This window comes from Physella acuta, unplaced genomic scaffold (genome assembly GCF_028476545.2).
Source record: "Physella acuta isolate Inbredline_101_S28 unplaced genomic scaffold, ASM2847654v3 ptg001181l, whole genome shotgun sequence".
Classification (NCBI taxonomy): domain Eukaryota; kingdom Metazoa; phylum Mollusca; class Gastropoda; family Physidae; genus Physella; species Physella acuta.
The window spans coordinates 82,758-105,682 of NW_026732698.1; the positions used below are offsets into that span (position 1 = coordinate 82,758).

Here is a 22,925-nt window from a genome sequence, read left to right on the forward strand (position 1 = left end):
CCTTTTTTCACTACACGACACTGTAGACTAATCGTGAGTATTATCTAAATCTAAATTCAATACAACCAATACACACATTCGCAGTTAATATTTCATAATTAATCTACAAGAATATTATTGCCAAGAAAATATTACCAGTTTTTAAATTAAAATGGACTAAATACATCACGTAGAAATAATCAGTGATACAATAAAATTTGTAAAAATCTGGCCGTCACGCGCGCACCTCAACTAATCGTACGCTTTACACCGCAAGTGCTCGCCCCTTGCCCGACAAGGCCTCATCATGGCCGAACAGTTGTCACGATGCTACATCACGTGGGCGCCACGCGCCTGTACCGTCTGCTAGGGCAGGATGAGCGATGCATAATCTTGTTTCACGTATCGAATGTCTTTTATTTAGGATTAATTCATTTCCAAACGAATTGATGAAAGTGCTGATATAGATACATATCAGATGTTTTAATTTATAGGGCTTTTAGAATATTTACATCCGGAATATATCATCGTCTGCAGTATTATGAAATTATATATATATATATATATATATATATATATATATATATATATATATATATATATATATATATATATATATATGTATATATATATATGTATATATATATATATATATATATATATATATATATATATATATATATATATATATAGGGCCGCGCTACTTAGGGCGCCATACCTAGGGGGGCGCCAAACTTTTAATCGCTATTATCAAATAGTACATTCTTTCTTCTTCTTCTTCGTTCTTAATTATTAGTGTTGAAGGGGATCGAGATTTATTTGCCAGTGGGTCGAGACTTTGTTCGGATTTATCAACCATGAGCTTTTTGCCAACTCGACCACGCCTCCAACACAATTAAGCGTTACGTGTCAACTGGTTATGCGCCATTGAGGCCATTGACTCCGATTTCAGCCTGCTTTTCTTTTTGGATTTGCTTCCATAGCCTTTGTCCAACCAAGAACAAACTACAAGGCAGCAGTTGTTTAATTTTGGAGTTGTCTCTCCTAGAGAGTGGCTGTCCCCAGCTAACGAGCCTCGTCTGCCCGAGGGTTCGAACTCGAGCCTTTTTGGTTTAGCAACCATGAGCTTTACCGACTCGACCACGCCGACCCCAAATAGTACCCAATAATTAATAACTTTTATAAAGGAGTAGCGATCTATTTCGGCACCCCGGATGAACTATAATTTTTCACCCCACCCTAAAATTAGGTCTATAAGCCTATATTTATTCGTGATGGGTAAAATGCAACCCCACCTCCTTAATTTGGAAAAGTCCGGGCGCTTTTTACCGGTAACTTTGCCTTTTTATTTTGGTGTCACATAACTGATATATAAAAAAAAGATTAAATAAGTTCGTAATTTAAATTTCAAACAATAAACAGGGCTTGTAAGTCTCGTTTTCTCTGACTTTGAATTAGAAATCTGTCCTGGTGTATAGAGTTTTGTAATGACGGGGTTTTCAAAGTATTGTACTTGTTTGGTAAATTTTGATGACTCGTTTAGATTTGGGAGTAACGGCGGAAGGGTGTTGTTGATATGGTTTCGTAAGTATAACGTATCGAAGTGTATCGTATTTTTTTATTTGGCTTATGTGTAGTTGAAGGTCTAGTGGAATATGATTGGTAGTAGAGAAATGAGAATGCTGGTGATGAAGTATCGTAGTTCTGGAGTTCGGGAGTATTGATTCTTGTGGTATTAAGGTATCTAATTATATTGACTGTTAAAGTGTAGTAGTAGGTTCAGTAAAATCGTTGTGGATTGTGAGTATCGTTTGTAAAGCTTGGTGAAGTAAACGAATTGGTGTCGTAGTTCTGGAGCATCAAGTCTACTTATGTTGAGGTATCGAAGTTTGATATGTGTTGGGAATGTAGTAGAGTATATCGAGTGGTCGAGTTTATCGTACGTAAGATGATATCAATTCAGGACGGAACACACTACAATGAAAGGTAGGCGTTCTCTAGCTGAAAAATGTTTAGTTTTTTTAGGAATCTATATTAAAACTTTTAAAGTATTAATATTTAATATTAAATAGGATGGAATTTATAACTAACCGTAAACTTTGTTTTTTTTTTTTTTCAAATTATATTTTCTTTTATATTTAATCAATAATTCTAGCGATGTCTAAAACAGTTACCCGTGTTTGATCTTTTGAAAGACGTCCCTTTTTTAAAAAAATACTTTTATTTTCAAATAGAAATTACATCAGCATATACACATAGTTCAAATATTTACAAAAAATATCATTACATGAACAAAATGGTGAACATTGCTAAAAAGGATTTGTCGATCAGAATGAAGGTAATTAGAAATAAATAAATACAGACGTCCCATTATTTCGTACAGGGGTTTTAATAACAAGCTTTTATGTACTAATGCAGGGGTCGGCAACTTTTTGAGTCGAAAGAGCCAAAAGTTACAATTTACAACATTACACGGTTTTTAAAGAGCCACTAACATTTTTATGTCAATAGTATATTTGTTTAGAATCCTAAACAAATATGATACTATATATAATTTAAAATTCATAGCTTTGAATATATGAAATAATCTCATTAGAATTTGTGTTGAGAGGATCTACTATGTAAGTCAGAGTACTTGCATTTGTTTTGAATTGCTCAAATCTCTCAGTGAAAACATCCTTGTTTATTATTAATGCTGAAGTGATTGAATAGTAGCATTGATTTCATAACGATATTGTTTTCAGATTTTGCGTAATTAAGCATTTTACAGCTCACCATGTATTCAACAAGAAAGGTTTTTTTTTCGAAACACTACACTTCTTCATGCAAGACATAGGCTGGGTTTTTCTTTCAGTTTTACACTTAGCTGGTTTAGTTTCTTTGTGATACCCACTATGAAGTTGAATGCTTCAATTCGGAATGGACCATGTAATAGGAAGTACATTGAAATAGGGAGTAAATAAATATTCTAATAGAACAGTAAATGTTTATTGTTTATATATATTCTTATATCGTTTATTACCGAGTGTTGTAGACTAATATTTTTATGAGCGTTGAAAATAAAATAAAATTAAATAATTATTATTTGTGCATGATGCTGAAGAGCCGCAACTGGACACCAAAAGAGCCGCATGCGGCTCGCGAGCCGCAGGTTGCCGACCCCTGTACTAATGCACTAAAAGCGTGGGTCTCTTCCAATAAATACTAAAGTGACCCATGCTTTTCTTTATAGTTATTTAAATAGTAGTCTATAATTTATTTCTGCTTTTTAATGCATTAGTACATAAAAGCTTATTATTAAAACGTTTTTTATTAAAAAAAAAATTCAAATTCTTTAAAAAAATATTTAATTAATAATTCTAGCAATGTCTAAAACAGGTACCCGTGTTTGATTTCTTCGAAAGACATCCCTTTGTTCAAGGGATCCAAAATTTTAATTTGCTTTACATTTTAGTGGTAAAATTAAATGTGTCATCAAAATTAAATAGAAGTATGGTATAATAAGTTACAGTTTTCAGACTTTCAAATAAAACTTACAGTTAAGTATTCAATATGTAAAATATAATGTTTTTACAGCTTACAAAGTTAATATAGAAGGGCTATTATAATTATTATGTAATTAAATTTAAAGCGGTTTTTTTTGTGTTTTTTAAATATGTTTTAGTTACACTTGGTTAATTTAGCAATTCTTTTAAGAGTTATTTCCCTTGAATAAAATTTTGTTATTTGGATATTCAAATGGCAGATAATTCGTTGCTTAACTTTATATTCATTTCAAATTCCTGCACTTTAGGTTGACCGCTTACATATAAATACAACTTAAAGTTATTATTTGCTACTGTAAAAATTATATAGAGCTTAAGTTCTAAACAAATTAGTTTGGTAGTTGTTTTTAGCATTATATAGTTGAAAAAAATACATCAGTAGCCGTTGTAGATTGCAATACTTAATTTTAGTAGACATACAGTCTTAGTCGTGAATAAAACATCTAATTAATTGTCTTTTTATATTTTTCACCCTCTCCTAAAGGATTCATGTATAACAATTTTAGGTTAGATTCTGTAACATTTATAACCTTTTTATTTTTCAAAAACAAAGAAAATCATTACATAATCACACAATATAGACATTTTACAATTATAACTAAAGACAGTCAAGCTTAAAACATGTAAGTTCCGTTTTGGAACTCACCTTGGGAGGATTGCAGAGAGTCCAACAATACAAGAAATTTGTTTTAGTGTTTTTTCCAGACTTTATCTAAGTGGTAGGGGCTATGTCGTAAAGTACAAAGTAGACTCAATACAATGTATATATATATATATATATATATATATATATATATATATATATATATATATATATATATATATATATATATATATATATATATACATATATACATATATTCATGTATACATATACACATATATATGTATAAATTATATATATATATATATATATATATATATATATATATATATATATATATATATATATATATATATATATATATATATATATAAAGTTGCATAACATTAAATAGGTAACAATTATTTTGGTATGTTATTGTTTGGACTTAATATAAGAATATATAAAACATTTTCATCATTTAAAAATCTAGCCATTTTATTTAAGTTTTGTGCAAAAAAGTGAAACACGTATTAAAAACAGATATGCCTACGTATTTAAAGTAATATAAGACTTTTTAATTAATTATTAAATGTTTAGTTATTCAATATATCCCCCCCCCCCCTCCCCACCCCCCTTTCCTAGAACGAAACATCACGGCGCGCTCTATTTATAGAAGATTAAAACCATTAAATCTGTTTATTTCCCTAACTCAACACAATTCTTGTTATAAAAAAATTAAAAAAAAAACTCCTCATTAACGCTTACATAAGGATATTATTTCACCCCCCCCTCTAACCCCCTTTCACGTTTTTCCCCCACCCCACCCCACCAAATCGCTCATCCATCCATTTCATAATATCAGGTTCTACCCCCCGGCTAGCTTCAGATAATAAAGAAGACATTTCGACCAGCCAATTTGCATTATTAATTAGCCCCGCCAGCGAGAGCCGTGCCATTTATCTCTGATGCCTGTATCAATTGGCCCCCGGTTCTTCACGATTATTTCGACATTGACAGTATTGTTTTGTTGTGATAGACAGCTATGACGTAATAAATTATTTTTAAAAAAAAACAACTCTTTTTGGATATACGTCAGTTAATTAGACGACAGACACTGTGAAATCGTATAGGGGAAAATTGAAACGTATTCTATTACGTCGAATTTGTAGTTCTGAACGCCCTAACTCTGGGGTCGGCAACCTGCGGCTCGCGAGCCGCAAGCGGCTCTTTTGATGTCAAGATGCGGCTCGCCAGTTCCACAATAATTATTTTATTTTCATAACTTATAAAAACAACTTTAAACAAGATAAAAACACTAAGAATTGGTGGAGTAAAGCGTATACAGACAGCTTCTTAGGCACAATGCCTAACCCCACAACTGTGATGTGGTCAGCTCCGTGGCAGTGGTTCCATGCTTTCCACTACCAAAGTGCACAATTTATTTTATTTTTTGAATATTTTCAATAGTATTTGTTATTTTATTCAGAAGGCATTTTTGTGTGTGTCAGTGTGCATTAATTTGACTTAAGTGTAATCGTTAATTAGTTATTAGCTTCTAAATTGGGTAGGGATAGTAATATAGTTATACGTTATTCTGTTTTGTGCGAAACATGCGTATTCTTTAAAATGAATACATAGTATTTTATACTTAAACCAATTTATTTTAAATTTATTTGCCTAATCCTAATCAAATACAATAATATTGTTAAGGGCTCTTTAAAAACTGGGAAATATTGTAAATTTTAACTTTTTGCTCTTCTGCCTCTAAAGGTTGCCGACCCCTGACCTAACTGCATGCCTACAAAACCCGCTCACACACACATACACACATACATACACACACATGCCAGTAGAACTTGCATACATGATGAACCAGACTGCATGTTCAAGTTAGGATACATATACATACATATATATATATATATATATATATATATATATATATATATATATATATATATATATATATATATATATATATATATATATATATATATTATATATATAATTATAAAATCATTATTGACCGCCCATCATTACATACCAAACATGACCATATAACAATGCGACAGATCATTAGAAATGTCGTTTTGGTTAGGTCGTGTTAACGTGCGAAAGTGCCAACTTCACATCATCAACTTTCATTACCCTTGAACATTACAATACATTTTTAAAAACTCGAAACAAAAAAACCCATTGAAATCATTGTTTTATTATACCGCTAAAGCTAGTGATTCGATTAACGCTAGGTCTAAGCTCATGTATAGGTTGGTCTGCTATACCCTTCAAACAAAACCACCGACATCCCCCCCCCCATCTTAAACGTGCGTCAATACCACCATGTCCTACCTAAGCAGCTTGCTCTAACCATGTTTTACATTACCTCTAAGTTATGACGTGCATCGCTGTGACGAAAATAGATTCGGAGTGCACCTGGCTGACCCCATGACAAGAGTAGCAACAAAACCCGTTAACCGCCGCACACAACTGCTAGAGACCAAACACCATCTGGCATTAACTACTCTCTACTGTAAACAGCAATTGTCTACTGCAAATTGTTTACCTAGTATGTCGAGGTAATATACACAAACAGTAAAGTCGACTAATGTAATATGTACAACAAAAACCATTTTAATAAAGCACATTTTTTGTCAATCATTTAGGAATAAAGCTTTTGTCTACATTATTTATCTAATTAGATATTTGAAATAGGTAGAAACATGTCAATAAACGCATGTTAGAACACATCATACACCAGAAATATAAGAATTTTAAAAACAGAACAATTTTTTTTCATTTTAACGCAAGTTTCACAAATCTTTTATGTGAAGTCACTAAAGTGGGACAATGACATACTTAAACTACAGTTTTGTAAAAGCATTGAATTTAATGAGGTTCGAGCCACTTCGTATTATTCAATTCCGGGTTAAATAATTTTCTAATGTCAAATATGATACTGCGGCTTGTGGGTTGAAAAATATCCGATAGCTCATACAATAGTCATTAATTTTATGTTAGTACGTAATTTAATCTCTAATTAAAAGCTATAAATAAAATAAAATCCAGTGGTTTTTTTTTAATGAAGGCCTACACATTTTAGTTCACAAAAAATATCAATTTAAGTGATATTTTAACCCATATCCCGCTAGCTTATGTAAAAATTAAAAAAAATAAAAACTATTTTAAAAAAGCTAACATTTAGTAACAATTATTTTAAATACAAATTATGTTTCCGTCGTATTTGGAAATGTTAAGGTTATTGTAAAATGTAATTAGAAAGTATGTTTTTTTTTTTTGTTTAACACTCAAGACTTTTTCAAAACTTTTAGAAAATAATACTTTTTAACTACATATCTTTTTGCCTGCATCAGCCTTGGAAAAAAATAATTTCTTGAAAATTTTGTTTTTATTTTAGACGCGAGCATATGTTAGACGAAGTTTTCACGCATGAAATATTTTTACGAGCGTGTTTAAAATATGATACTTAAGTAGCCAAAAAAAAAATTGAAAATAACTGAATGTACATACTTTCAATATTTTCATATTTTTCCCTTTAGTTTATCTTAAGTGTAGTTCTGAGGTTTTTGTTAAGGGTGGGTATATGTAGGCCGAATAGAAAAGGGAACTTTGTCCAAGGCTATTATGTCGTGGGGTTGGGGCTTATGTTTAGGTATTGCTGGGTCTGGGGATAGGAATAATTTATCTTTGTAAAATTTAAAGTGATATGATGGAAATAAATCGAGGGTGATCTCCCTTAAATTTTCTCGAATATTCCTGTATAACACTAAGGGGGATGGCAACTCGGGACATGGACATGATTTTTAATCCATTTGCAATTACTTAAACTTTTAAAAATAGTAGAAATCTCGTAGAAAAAAAATGGCGTTCCAAGTTAACAGCGAACAATGTGTGTATAATAGTGCGATATATTATTAGTACTTTATAAACTCATATTCGTTTTTTTTAGAAAACGGAAATAGCGTAAAATACTATTTCCGTTGAACGGAAATTACTCAAAATTTGACAGAAGGCAGAAAATTAAATCTTTTACTCACGTGTGAAATTTCATTTATCTATCAGAAACAGTACTCAAGTTATAGAAAGTAAAAATAATATGTGCAGGTAATTGCATACGTACATGCGTGTGCAATAGGTTGTGTGGCTGTGCGTATAGCTAAGTGAGAGGGTTAGTGTCTGTGTGTGTGTGTGTAATTGTGGGCTATGTGAAGCTGTTTGTGTGTGTTTATGAAAGTGTATGTGTGTGACCGCGTGTGTAACTGTATGTGGATGTGGCTCTGTGTTGGCTGTGTATATGTAGCTGTGTATGTGTGGCTGTGTATGTGTGGCTGTGTACTTGTGTGTGTTAGTGTGTATGTGTATGTGTGTATCTCTGTATGTGTTACCGAGCTGCTGTGTATGAGTGTGCGAGGGTGAAAGTGTGGGTGTGCGTTAGCTGTGTATGTGTGTGCCCTCTTCTTCTTCGTTCTTAATTAGTATATGATGGAGGATTTAAACAGAAAGCCCAACTTCGTAGTTGTGTGTGTCTAGGAGCGTGGCTTTGTATGCGTATGTGTATAACCGAGCGGGTCGTTGTGAATCTGTGTGTGGTTGAGTATGTGTGTAACTGTCAAACCGTGTACCATTATCCAGACAGTATTTACACGTCCGTGCTATGCTTGACATGCACGTGACTTATGTAGGTCAGTGTGTGACGACAAATCCCTGTGACGTCTCTCACAAATAAATCGCGAGTAAAATATCACACCGACATTTGAGATCTAAGGTTGATTTTTATGTGTCAACAAAATCACATGTTTCACGACAACAACTTATAGAATATTATGGTTTATCATCGTCATCATCAACATTATCATCTTTAACATCATCATCACCATCATCATCATCATCATCATCATCGTCGTCGTCATCGTCAAAGTCTTTATTATCATCATTGTCATCATCATCATCATCATCATCAAAATCATCATCATCACCATCATTATCATCATCATCATCATCGTCGTCGTCATCGTCAAAGTCTTTATTATCATCATGTCATCATCATCAACATCATCATCATCATCATCATCGTCATCATCATCATCATCATCATCATCGTCATCATCACCATCATCATCGTCATCATCATCATCATCACCATCAGCATCAACATCATCATCGTCATCGTCATCATCATCATCATCATCATCATCATCATCATCATCATCATCATCATCATCATCATCATCATCATCATCATCATCATCATCATCATCATCACCATCATCATCATCATCATCATCATCATCATCGTCGTCGTCGTCGTCATCATCATCATCATCACCATCATCATTATCATCATCATCATTATCATCATCATCATTATAATCATTATCATCGTCATCGTCGTCATCATCACCATCATCATCATCATCGTCGTCATCATCATCATCATCACCATCATCATTATTATCACCATCATCATCATCGTCCTCATCATTACATCGTCGTCATCATTACCATCACTACTGTGGACCCTACAGTAGCATAGTGACGCAACCACACCTTCCCATTGTTATTGGTTCTAGACGATTCCTCCAAGTTGGGCCCACGTCATTCCGATTGCTTCTGCTGCTCATACAGCTGACATTTTCCAAGTTTGTTTTGTCTACCTACATTCCTCTTTCCTCACACTGCGTTAACACTTGCGACATGTATATTGTTTACGTATTTTTTTAAAAAATATATCTTCTCAATAAGTGAATAGGCCCACCTTTACATGTTCTCAAAAAAATTAATTTACGGAGATGTTTTTTTTTAGACGTGTATATTATAGTGTCGCAAGTATAAATGCGGTGTTATAGATTCCAATTTAGTGCCTGTCTAATAATGATGCAGGTTGGTTTACGCAAAGTGTGTCAAATAGAGAAATATGCACAACCGAAATAAGCAGAAACTCAATTCCATGCAATGCTAGGTATTAGATACAGCTGAATCGTGAGCTTCGATATAGAGCGCTGCCCAAAACAAAGTTCCGGTTCGGCTGCAGCTTAAAGGAATAACACATAGCACATTGCACATAACACATAAATCATAACACATAACGCATAAGACATAAGACATAACACATAAAACATTACACAGTAACCGCTGGAGAGACTCTATATATAGGTAAATCAACTAATCAAATAATCATTATACTTATTTATTTTCTCGACGTTTCTGCAGTACCTGTATGACCTTCAGAGTAGCGGATACCTGGACAAGTACGTCTAGGAGATGCACCAAACTACCTTGTGACCTACATATCTGAGATAAACTCAGAGGTCAACGATATCTGTTCAGGTACAGATATCTTAAACACGCCCATACTCTTCGTGTTTCGCTTGAAGCCAGCTTGATATATATAGAGATTGGGAATTCCCGTAGTGGGGAAGTAGTCATCATTTGAAATTATATACGTTTTAGAGAAACACACGCATACATAGTGCTATTTTATCACAGGAACGATGTGAATAAATTTAAATATAAACTATATAATTCAAATCACTGAAATAAATTGCAAATTATATATATATATATATATATATATATATATATATATATATATATATATATATATATATATATATATATATTAAAGTGTAGTATTTTTTTATGAATCTAAATTAGGGTACTTAATATAAAATATACTTGCTATGGCAACGGGGGACATTTTTTTTTAAAATAGAACCTTTTGTGGAGGTCTAAATGTTTATATATTGATCATATATTCATCGATACTACTTTTACTAGCTTTGATAGAGTCAGTGGCTAGTTTTTGTAACAGAAAATACTCTAGAAATATTTTTTTCAATTTTGTTTTAGTTTGGTATGGTGAAATACCATTAAAATTAGTTTCTAAATGTAATGGGATTTCACCATACCAAATTTTGAAAATTCAAAAAAATAAACAAATATGTCTTGAGTGTTTTTAGTTACAAAAAAACTAGCAAATTGACTCTGTTAGAGAGCTTTTTTTTAATTTGTTTTTTTTTTCCGGAGACAAGCCCCTATAGGACAATGTGCAGCTCTGCAGCAGGTTTGTTTGGATTTTGTAACAAATGTGCTGAATCGCACATTTTGTTTAACATTGTTACAACGTGGCTGATATATGCTGATGTCTGATTTTTTTAGGAAAGATAATTAAATTAGAATTAATTACGATAAAAATTATGTATTAATTGAAAATCGGAATAGATTTGTCAATTGAATTAAAGTTTTAAATCCATCAAAAAAAAATATTGGCTAAAAAGCTCAATTTCATCTCTATGTGACGCAAAAAAAATAATTCATTAGTGTAAAATACAATTTAGAGAACTAAACGAATGAATAGGGGAGGGTGCACATAAGTGTGTGTGTGTGTGGGGGGGGGGATTTATGAGGTGGAGGGTGAGGAAGCAGGAGGTAATTATGGCTACGTGATTTAATTGCCTTAAAAATTGGTGTTAATTTTGTGAAAAACAGTGTCCCCCATATATCAAAACATCTCTCTAATATAACAAAACGCGTCCCTGATATAATAAAACACCTCCTTGATAAAAAAAAAACACATCCAGCAGCTAACAAAACACCTCTTTATTAAACAAAACACCTACCTAATATAACAAAACACCTCTTTATTAAACAAAACACCTACCTAATATAACAAAACACCTCTTTATTAAATAAAACACGTACCTAATATAACAAAAGACCTCCTTCATTTAACAAAAGACCTCCCTCATATAACAAAACGTCCATGATATAACAAAGTACCTCCTAATATAACAAAATACCTCCCTGATGTAAAAAAAAAACCACCTCTCTGAAATAACAAAACACCTCCCTGATATATAAAAAAATCACCTTCCTGATAAAACAGAACGCCTATCAGTGCAAACAAATTGCTGGTTTTAATTTTCACTGAAATTATGTGCTGCAAGCCTGATCTCTGACACTGAGACGTATGGATTCACTGATATATGTCATTAATGACAATGAGCCTATATACATAACATATCCCCCCCCCCCCCCACCGCTACTGTCAGGCTTTAATCGCTACTCCTGCGAGTACTCTCATTATTTCTATCTCGTGTCTCGCCCTAATCAAACCGCATCCCTTACTTTACCCCTCCCCCCTCATCAACTTTCTAATATCGCTCAACCCTTGTTATATATATATATATATATATATATATATATATATATATATATATATATATATAGATATATATATATATATATATATATATATATATATATATACAGATATATATATATACATAGATATATACATAGATATATATATATCTTCAATTTCATAGATGTGTTAATCTATATTATTTAAATTATTGCTCAGTATTTTCTTAATTCAGCTTGAATTACCATAAGCTAAGTTGAAACTAAAACTGTTTGATTTAAATGCAGTTGACGCAATTGACTTTTAGATCCACATTTATTTTAATAACATCGTACATGATTTTTAAAATATTTATTGGGCTTTTCGGATAATTTCGAGTCTATCGGTTGAGTTTATTACCTCAACATATAGACTTGAACTATTTTCTCTAGATCTATATTTTTGTCTTTACTTTTTCTGGGGTTTTTTTTTCAGTCAATTATAAAAACGAATTGTGTAGGCCTATTTGCGACAGTTAGCCATCAAATATTAATGAATCGTTCCCTATTTATATTAAAATTATGTTAATACCGTTGAAAGTTTTGTATATGAACTTAAAAAAAATTATTAATTTATACTCTAAAAATGATCTTATTTTTACAACACCGTGATATATAAAATACTTATATATTTAAATAACAATAAATAATAACCATCTTTTTTTATTTGTTTAAGCTGAATTTATTTATTTTTTTAAATCCGTTTTTTAATTACATTATAAAGGCTATTTCCCCTGTTCTTCTCAAAATATCGCATGGGAGGTAACTTTATATTCAATTACGAATTTTTGTTTTTTAAACATTAAAATGTATGTGTATATATATATATATATATATATATATATATATATATATATATATATATATAAAGCCATCCATCCATCCATATATCTAGCTGTTTCGGCATCTAATTAGCATACTCACATTCAAAACAAAACAGTTCGGCAAGCAAGATAAAATAAACGAGATTATCTTGATACAAGCAGGCAATGGAGCCTTAACCAGATTATTTCGATACAAGGCGACTAGATAATCGAACCGATATTAACCTGATACAAGATGGAAAGATAACCTAAACCAGATTAACTTGATACTAGACATTTAACCTATGACCATCACCGCATTTGGGTCAAAGACAAAAGGCCGACATCCCAAAGGCCTACAAGACAAAAGGCCAACACGGACAGAAAGCCGACATGGATAAAAGGCCGACAGCCAAAAAGCCGATAGGACATAAGGCCGACAGACTAGAAAGCCGACAGCCAAAAGGAAGACAGCCAAATGGCCGACAGACCATAAGGCCGACAAACGATAAGGCCGACAAACAAAAAATACCCCACTACATACACATACACTCCCACACCTTACTTACCATGTTAAATTAACCTATACTTAACATAAGCTACTCGTCCTCACTGATAGATCGAGTAGTAACTTAATGTGTGTATTGTATGAAAGGTTTAATTTACATATACAACTACCCGTATGCGCAGCCACTTATAGATTGTGTAGCAACAGGGGAAGTCACTCACTAGAAAAGGGATACAACTCACACTACCAATAACAACGTTTCTAGCTTTATCTTCTTCAAGAAAAATAAGAATCTGATTACATCACACAATGCGGGAGTTCCACGCCACACCGGCAGCAGTGGCTAGCATTATGCATGCGTTCATCTTGCAGTTGTAGAGTACAGCTTAATGACTGCGCGGACGTACAGTACAAGTGATTCGAGTATAATTTGTTTACCAGCTCTCCGTTGCCCGTTATCGAAGGTTAATCTGGGTAAGGTAAGGAAATATCAAAGGTCTAATGGGAGGGGTTTTTTTTCCTTTTTTTAACAAAACATTGACTATCCGTTTTTTTAATACTATTTTCTAACTAAACACACTATTTATTCTCTCTCTCTCTCAATCTTTCTCTATCTCCCGCGATATATATATATATATATATATAAATATATACATTTATATATACACATACATATATATACATATATATATACTTCTCTCTCTATATATATAGATTAATTACAATATATATATACATATATATATATATATATATATATATATATATATATATATATATATATATATATATATGTATATATATATATTAGTTACCCTGCCTACAAGTAATCACCATACCATATCATAAGGGCGGTAACTATGCTACAAATAACTCATCCTAGCTGACACTACAGTACATACACTTTTATAAACTAAAAACACGTGACATCCCCAGCCCCATACCAACCTAAACTGTAACGTACACATAGTTAAAAATAAATTGTCCTTACACCACAAGGTTATTCACCTGAAAGGTCAAAACAAACAGTACTTAGACCTACAGCAACACACAATATTGTACTGTAACAAAGAGAAAAATGAAACAAAAAACAACAACCTTGGTTAGGTTAATTAATCAAGTAGGAGAAATGAGAGAGATTAGCGGCCAGACAAGAATTAATATCAGCACGGCCGTTGTTCAATATACTCGACTGTGTCAGGTGGTACAACACTGAGTCCTATACAATAACACATTGCCTTACATGAGCTGTATTGGACTCAGTACTCGCAATCAATTTTGTATGTATGCATACAATACTGCGTGGCCTAAGCGGTAGAGCGCTAGGCTGCAAACCCAAAAGTTGAGTTCGAATACGGGTCGAAGTGGACAAAGTCACTGAATCCACCGGGCTCTGAAGTGAATGTATGTTAGGAAAAGTAAAGGCGGCTGGGCAAAGTGCTGACCACACTTTACCTTCATATACCGAGGCCAAGAAACATATGAACTCTACTTCATCTGCTCGATGGATCGCTAAGTCTAAAGACGGCCTTTACCTTTTCATGTGCATGTGTCAAAAGAGAAATCTGTACAGCATACAATACTTTAAGTCCGCAAATACACAATACGTCCTATATAATAATACACTGCCTTATTTTAGTTATGCGGTGAATTATGTGTAACGTTAAAGATGGATATCCGTCTCACACTAGGGTAAGTAGAAGCGACTGTGCAGTGTCCTAACACACTATCCCTTCATATGCTGAGTTCACGGAAATATGTGAACTACGCCATGGACTACTATAGACCGATAGTTCGTAAAGGGAATTCTCTATGTATGTAGGCTATATATCTCGTAAGCTTGTACACTAACAATGTATTATATTAAACAGCTTGTGATGTAATAGTAGCCACGTTCAGTGTTTATTGTAGCCATAAAGTGATGCACACTTTTACCGTGTGTGGTATCTTAAACGGACAGTTCACGACAGTACCAATACTTGATTCAACATACAGAACTAACTTTCAAGGTTTCTTTCAGACATTATTCTCCTGGTGGAAGGGGAAAAGGTGGTGGTATTTGAAACTTGAGAGAGGGGAGGGCGTGGACACTAGTTGAAGAATAATTTATATATATATATATTATATATATATTTTATATTATATCCCCCGTGGTAGCTGTGGACGTGCTCCAATAAAATACTGGAGGGGGAGGGCAAAAAGATGTATGAAAGAAACACTGATACACTGATAAGTAATAAGTATAGTTTTTTTCCGTCAATTTGATTAAGGTGTTATAGTTATTTCATACCCATGACAACGTTTTCTGGCGTACGAAATGTTTTTTTATTTTTTTTATTTTTGTACTAACATCTGACGTCACCACAGGGTTTCATTAAGTCAAATGTGCCCATTTCAAAACAAGGGAGAACACCGGTGCATATTTCTCTCCCCTTTTTTGCTATTCGATTAAGAGTTGTCCCTGACTAGCTCTAGATGAAGACCGCGATACCAGCAATACTAGACGGGGCAGCTCCGATCCTAATACAATAAACACTCCAACTAACAGCAGACGACAATGTTTATGGGCGGACCACCAGACGTCTTCTTGGGGGTCAGTGTGACTTCTTTAGCGTGCTAGGGAAGACGATTCCAGAATAAAGTGGCTGTTAGATGAGTGAGTATCAATAAATGGATGGACGTGTTCGTTATGACAATCGAGTAGAGTTTGTCAGGGTAATGTGGTGGTCTAGACGTAGAGCGTGCGAGAATTACAATCGTAATTTTTTTTTTGGGATCAAGATGAGTCTAAATTCCAAAGAGCCAAAAGGTATATATAAAACACCCAATGATCTTCCGGTAATGCATGTTTTAATTTAAAAGATATAATATATAGTTTTCTTTAAAATATGCCACTATCTTAATATTAGGAATTGACATCGCCGTATTTCCTTACGAAATATTGAAAACCTCAAAAATATTATACCCAACTATAAGATGCTTACAAAACTGCCATCAAGATGAAGAAACTAATTACAAACCAACTACACATAAATTAACCAAAAATACAAAAAAAAAACGTGTACAATCCGTCTACAAACAATCTATAAACCAACAAAACCCTTATAAACAAATCGCGTAACATTATTATAATAATTAGACACCAACCATAGTTATCCAAATTACCAAAACATCGTATCCGAAGTTTTCGACTTTGGATGTCGGTTCAGACGTGTGACTGTTGGACGTCCCTGAGTCCACCCATCTCTGATGGGTACCTGATTCACATTAGTGAAAGTAAAGGCGGCTGAACATAGTGCTAAGTAGGCTACACCATCCCTTAATATGCTGAGGTCAAGAAACTTATGAACTGTACTTCATCTGCCCAATAGGTCTATAGTAAATTTACTTACATACAAATCATTTTTTTTTTAAACTTATAGGCCTAAACCTTATTTAAACCATAGACAAACAAAATACAGCTAATCTAGAAACTCCATTGAGCTGATTCACAAATTCCACAGCCTGTTACTTTTATCCACCAACAATAAAAAAAACAACAGATCATGGACACAATCAAATCACGAAACCAAACGTTTCACCCATGACTATCATAAAATCAGATCGAACCATTCTCGACTCCTGCACCGGAAGTGTAGATGGTAATACGGTGCATACGATTACACCAGATCTCCATTCCAGCGTTGACGCTATCTGGGACAAACCCCGGCTGTGATGTAAGTGTAAGGAGGACAAACCCCGGCTGTGATGTAAGTGTAAGGAGGTCAAAGACCTCCCGTGACCTACTCACGTTAAAATGGTCGTTTGACCGTAGAGCCAAATTGAATGTCTGGTCATGTTGACTGAATTGGCCGTAGATCAGTTTGGGGTTTGGAATCTCTCACGAACAAGTGCGGCCATGATTGTGTGTACAGTGAAACATACGACACTCCATTACGGAGTGTACGTCATATTTACTTATTTACTCAAAACTATTTACAAAAAATATGTCCTCGAACTATTTTACAGACATTTCTAGTAACTTTTTGTGCGAGTTATGTTGGACATATTATTTTAACATCAATTTCGGTTTTAGTATTTCGCAAGATCCAACCGATTGAAATAAACTGATGCAGTTTCAATTTTGTGATTGGAAATTTCATCTTTTTAACCACGAAAATCGTGTCGTATAGAAGTTTAGCGTTAAAATTACTTTAAAGATCAAGGTTAGGGTTAGTAAATGGTGTGGGGTGTATTTCAGGCTGGGTATAGGGACAAGGCTAGTGATTACTTTATTACAACTAGTGTTATTGTAAGAGTTACTTTATTACAACTAGTGTTATTGTAAGAGTATCTACACAAATAAATAAAAAAATATCCAGACAACGTATTTCATGGATAATAAAAAATTTAAAAAAAAACTACATTTCAAATGTAAAATGATGTATTTCGCAAACCGAGAGAAAATTAAAGTAAGTGGTTTCACTGTATATACTTGCATTTCAAAAATATAGGTGCATTTCTGAACTGAATGTTAAAAAACTGAATGCGGTTTGTATTAGGGAATAGTCTGTTGTACACAAGAAGCTAGTTATATTGAAGTTACGACCGTAAATAACATATTACCCTTCCATTAAGTCTAGGTGTTTCTTTCAGAATATTTTATAAGGGGTTGGGGGGAATGGGTGTTATACTTGAAACTTGGCGGGAGGGGGAGAGGGGGGAAGCTAAATAGACAATTACAGAGTCTTCATAAGTCTACAGTTTTTTCACTTAAAGCACTATTACTACTGAGCATTTAACAGTTTCAATTTTTTTTAAATTAAAATTCCAACTCTCTCGTTCCTTTTAAAACAAGCAGCCATTACAAGAACGGACAGATCAATGGGATCAAAGACAGGCCATGCTAATCTGGCTGATGGCGCTCGCATTTCTAATCCAGTTTTAAGACACCCTAAACAAAACCAAGACATAGCTGGCATAGAAGTTCTCCAACCAAATAGATTAGAATTTCTATTGTAGGCGCGCACAAAACCAGGCATTACAATATTGCATTTCAATGTTGTTGTTTTTGTTCATAGTTTTATCCTAAAGCCGGGGCCATTTCGTGCACATTTTGACAAATTTGTGACCGAAGAGAGAAAACAGATACACTTTTTGTAATTGATTTCTACATTAATTTAAGCAAATTCATCTATTAAATGCTGCAAACATAATACTTATTTCAATAGTTTTTGCATAATAATATGTATGAGTCACGTACTTATAAAAATCTGTACTAGATCTATTGAATGAATGATACAAGTCAGGCCGTTAAAAAAAATAACCCATATGTAATGTAAGCGAGACAGAGTGAATGGGACGGTGCTGGACTGCTAACTTGAAAGTCTCAAGTTCAAATCCGGGTTCAAGCCAGTCGAACTGAGTCCACCCAGCTCTGATGGGTAGCGGATTCACGGTAGAGAAAGCAAATGCAGCTGGGCATGTTGCTGACCACATTATCACTACATATGCCGAGGTCAAGAAACATATGAACTCTACTTCATCTCAGAGGCGTAGCAACCCTTCCCGGTGCCCGGGGACAAACTTTTTGATTTGCACCCCCCCCCCCCCAACCTTTCAATTTATTTTTCCAACCCATTATTGGGGACATATGTCCCCCACACGCCCCCCCCCCCCCCCCCCTCCGCCCTCGCTACGCTACTGCTTCATCTGCACATTATATCGTTAGGTCTATAAAGGAATCCATAAGCGACGTAGAGCCACAGACATAACACACACTAGTACTATCAGTTAGGCTATTAATGAAACGGTACCTACGTGAAATGGTACGTCATCATCGTTACCGTGAGTAGCCCTTACACTGCGTTTACACTTGCGACATATATACTGTACACGCCTAGAAAGAAAAACTTAACAACTTCGCTAAAAGTTAATTGTATCAGAACATGTATAAGGGGCCTACTTACTCACTGCGAAATTTTTTTTTTAAATTCTAGACATGTATAGTATATATGTTGCAAGTGTAAACGTTGTGTTCGCTTTAGCAGAATATGGCGGAGGAACTAGAGCTTGTCATAGTCAGAGCTATCTCCCCTGTTTTATAGGGCTAAAGTGTTTTGTTGCGTACTAGCCTTAGTTAAATCATAATCAATTCGATTTGTTGAGGAGCCAACACAAAATAGTGTGTCTTTATCAACTGTATAGTAGCTTAGATAATTAGTTATTTCTTAACAGAATTACAGAACGCATGTATGTTTATCTCAGCTCAAAATCATTGGAGAAGTACAATCAAAGCCCATGCAGAAAAAAAGGGTAATACAATAATAAAAACGAAGCTTATTAGGAATGTCTTGAGGATGTTTTTTTTTATATTTTTTTATCTAGATTTATAAAAAAAATGGAAATAACAATTTAATAAGTTATGGCGGCATTTTAAAAGTTTACGCCCATGACACCCCCCCCCATGTACGTATTTCTTTCATACAGGTTATAGGAGTACGTAACCTATTGTTTACTATTAAAATACATAAATAGACCTACACAGATCACATGACAAGACCTTGTACTGCAGTAGTGTTCAAAGATCAAATACCGACAGTATTTTAAACAAAATTTTAAATATTTTCATGTACCTACCCAGATCAAACAGAACACACAAAGCAAAAATAAAATAAAAAACTCTGCGAGGCATAGGACAACACTCGCATCACCATAGCAACGAGCCCTTTCTAATCAGCACATCGCTGACTCAGCAGGAAATACCCCTGACTGTACATTACTGAGAAGACAGTCACAACAATGGATGGATGAACTTTACGAGTTAACGGATTCATCCACGGAGTGTGGATAACGCGTTGGTTAATGTGAGTGATTTGTGTATCGATATACCTCGATTGATTTGTGTATCGATATACTTAGTCTAAATATACTATCGATATCTGAAAGATAAGATTGATGTTGTTGTTGATACGACAATATATATGACAGATGTGACTTCCTTAACTTAATTATATGACACTTCTCATCTTAGTGTTATAAAATATGACCCCACCACAATAGTCTAAAGAGATTATGACCCCAATATATGCAGATATATAGATATATGCACACACTTAAAGCACCAATCACTGTAACAAATATCGGGTCCTTAAGTGCAATTTTCGCTTTAACTAAAAAACATATCACCAGAAGCTCTCTAAATCAACCTCTATCTGATGTTGTATAAAAATAAATTTATCCCTAGAGTCAAGGAAAAAACTAAGACCCCTCCTTCAATGACAAAAACACTGAACCCTAAATCACGAACAACATCATTGACCCCTTCATAAATCACTAAATCATCGATCCCTTCATCATAGTGCTAACCTCAATCATTGTGCTGACTACACTATCCATTTACATGCCGAGGTCATAGAAACAGGTAAACTCTACTTCATATGCCAATAAGACCATCAGGCTCAACAAATCAGCATTACTCAAGACATAGGGGACGGAGTGGTCTAGCACTAGAGAGCTGGACTGCTAACCCGTAAGTCTGGAGCTCGAAACCGGGTTCAAGTCAGTAGACCGTCCCTGAGTCCACTCAACTCACGTTATGGAACGTAAAAACGGCTGGGCATAGTGCTGACCACACTATCTCTTCATATGCCGAGATCACAGAAACAAGTGAACTCCACTTCACTTGCCCTATAGACCGTCAGATTTAAAAGGTAGCTCTAATTCACTTGCCCTATAGACCGTCAGATTTAAAAGGGTAACTTTACGTTTTACTTACAAGACATATAATACTATGTAACACCTGTATTACAATACATATAATACTATGTAACACCTGTATTACAATACATCTAATACTATGTAACACCTGTATTACAAGACATACAATACCATGTAACACCTGTATTACAATACATCTAATACTATGTAACACCTGTATTACAAGACATATAATACTATGTAACATCTGTATTACAAGACATATAATACTATGTAACACCTGTATTACAATACATCTAATACTATGTAACACCTGTATTACAAGACATATAATACCATGTAACACCTGTATTACAATACATCTAATACAATGTAACACCTGTATTACAAGACATATAATACTATGTAACACCTGTATTACAATACATCTAATACTATGTAACACCTGTATTACAAGACATATAATACTATGTAACACCTGTATTACAAGACATATAATGCTATGTAGCACCTGTATTACAAGACATATAATACTATGTAACACATGTATTACAAGACATATAATACAATGTAACACCTGTATTACAAGACATATAATACTATGTAACACCTGTATTACAAGACATATAATACTATGTAACACCTGTATTACAATACATCTAATACTATGTAACACCTGTATTACAAGACATATAATACTATGTAACACCTGTATTACAAGACATATAATACTATGTAACACCTGTATTACAAGACATATAATACTATGTAACACCTGTATTACAAGACATATAATACTATGTAACACCTGTATTACAATACATCTAATACTATGTAACACCTGTATTACAAGACATATAATACTATGTAACACCTGTATTACAAGACATATAATACTATGTAACACCTGTATTACAAGACATATAATACTATGTAACACCTGTATTACAAGACATATAATACTATGTAACACCTGTATTACAAGACATATAATACTATGTAACACCTGTATTACAAGACATATAATACAATGTAACACCTGTATTACAAGACATATAATACTATGTAACACCTGTATTACAAGACATATAATACTATGTAACACCTGTATTACAAGACATATAATACTATGTAACACCTGTATTACAAGACATATAATACTATGTAACACCTGTATTACAAGACATATAATACAATGTAACACCTGTATTACAAGACATATAATACTATGTAACACCTGTAATATCAGGTTTAACTAAATTTGTCACAAGTAAAATCTTTTTTTTTTCTTTTTCTCAACCGTTAAATAAACGTTGTAATTTATTCCTTGTTCACCAGATGAGTGAAGGGGTGCAACTGGCTTCAGGCCAGTCCGCCACAATACCGTCACGTCAAGGAAATCATTACTCGCATTCTTCGTCCACGGGCGATAATGGTCGGCTGTCGGTCACGGCTGATTAGGCGGGCGATAGGCTATGATTCCATGGGTGGAGATCTGTGTGTGTGAGTGTGTTGAAGAATGAGGCGGGTGTGGGGGGGGGGGGTCATGGAGTGTACGTGGTGGGTCAACGATGGCGTGCGTCAGTTAAGTGTCACAGGGAGTGGGG

General features: G+C 33.9%; 1 protein-coding gene across 1 annotated transcript in view; it reads right to left on the reverse strand.

Annotated features, from left to right (window-relative positions):
• Positions 1–8,949: 8,949 nt before the first annotated feature.
• Positions 8,950–22,925, reverse strand: part of LOC131956868 (uncharacterized) — a 40,166-nt gene continuing 26,190 nt past the window's right edge. Inside the window, exon 2 of the mRNA XM_059321482.1 lies at positions 8,950–9,047. Within this exon, the coding sequence (XP_059177465.1) occupies positions 8,950–9,047 (98 nt within the window). The remainder of the gene's footprint in view (positions 9,048–22,925) is intronic.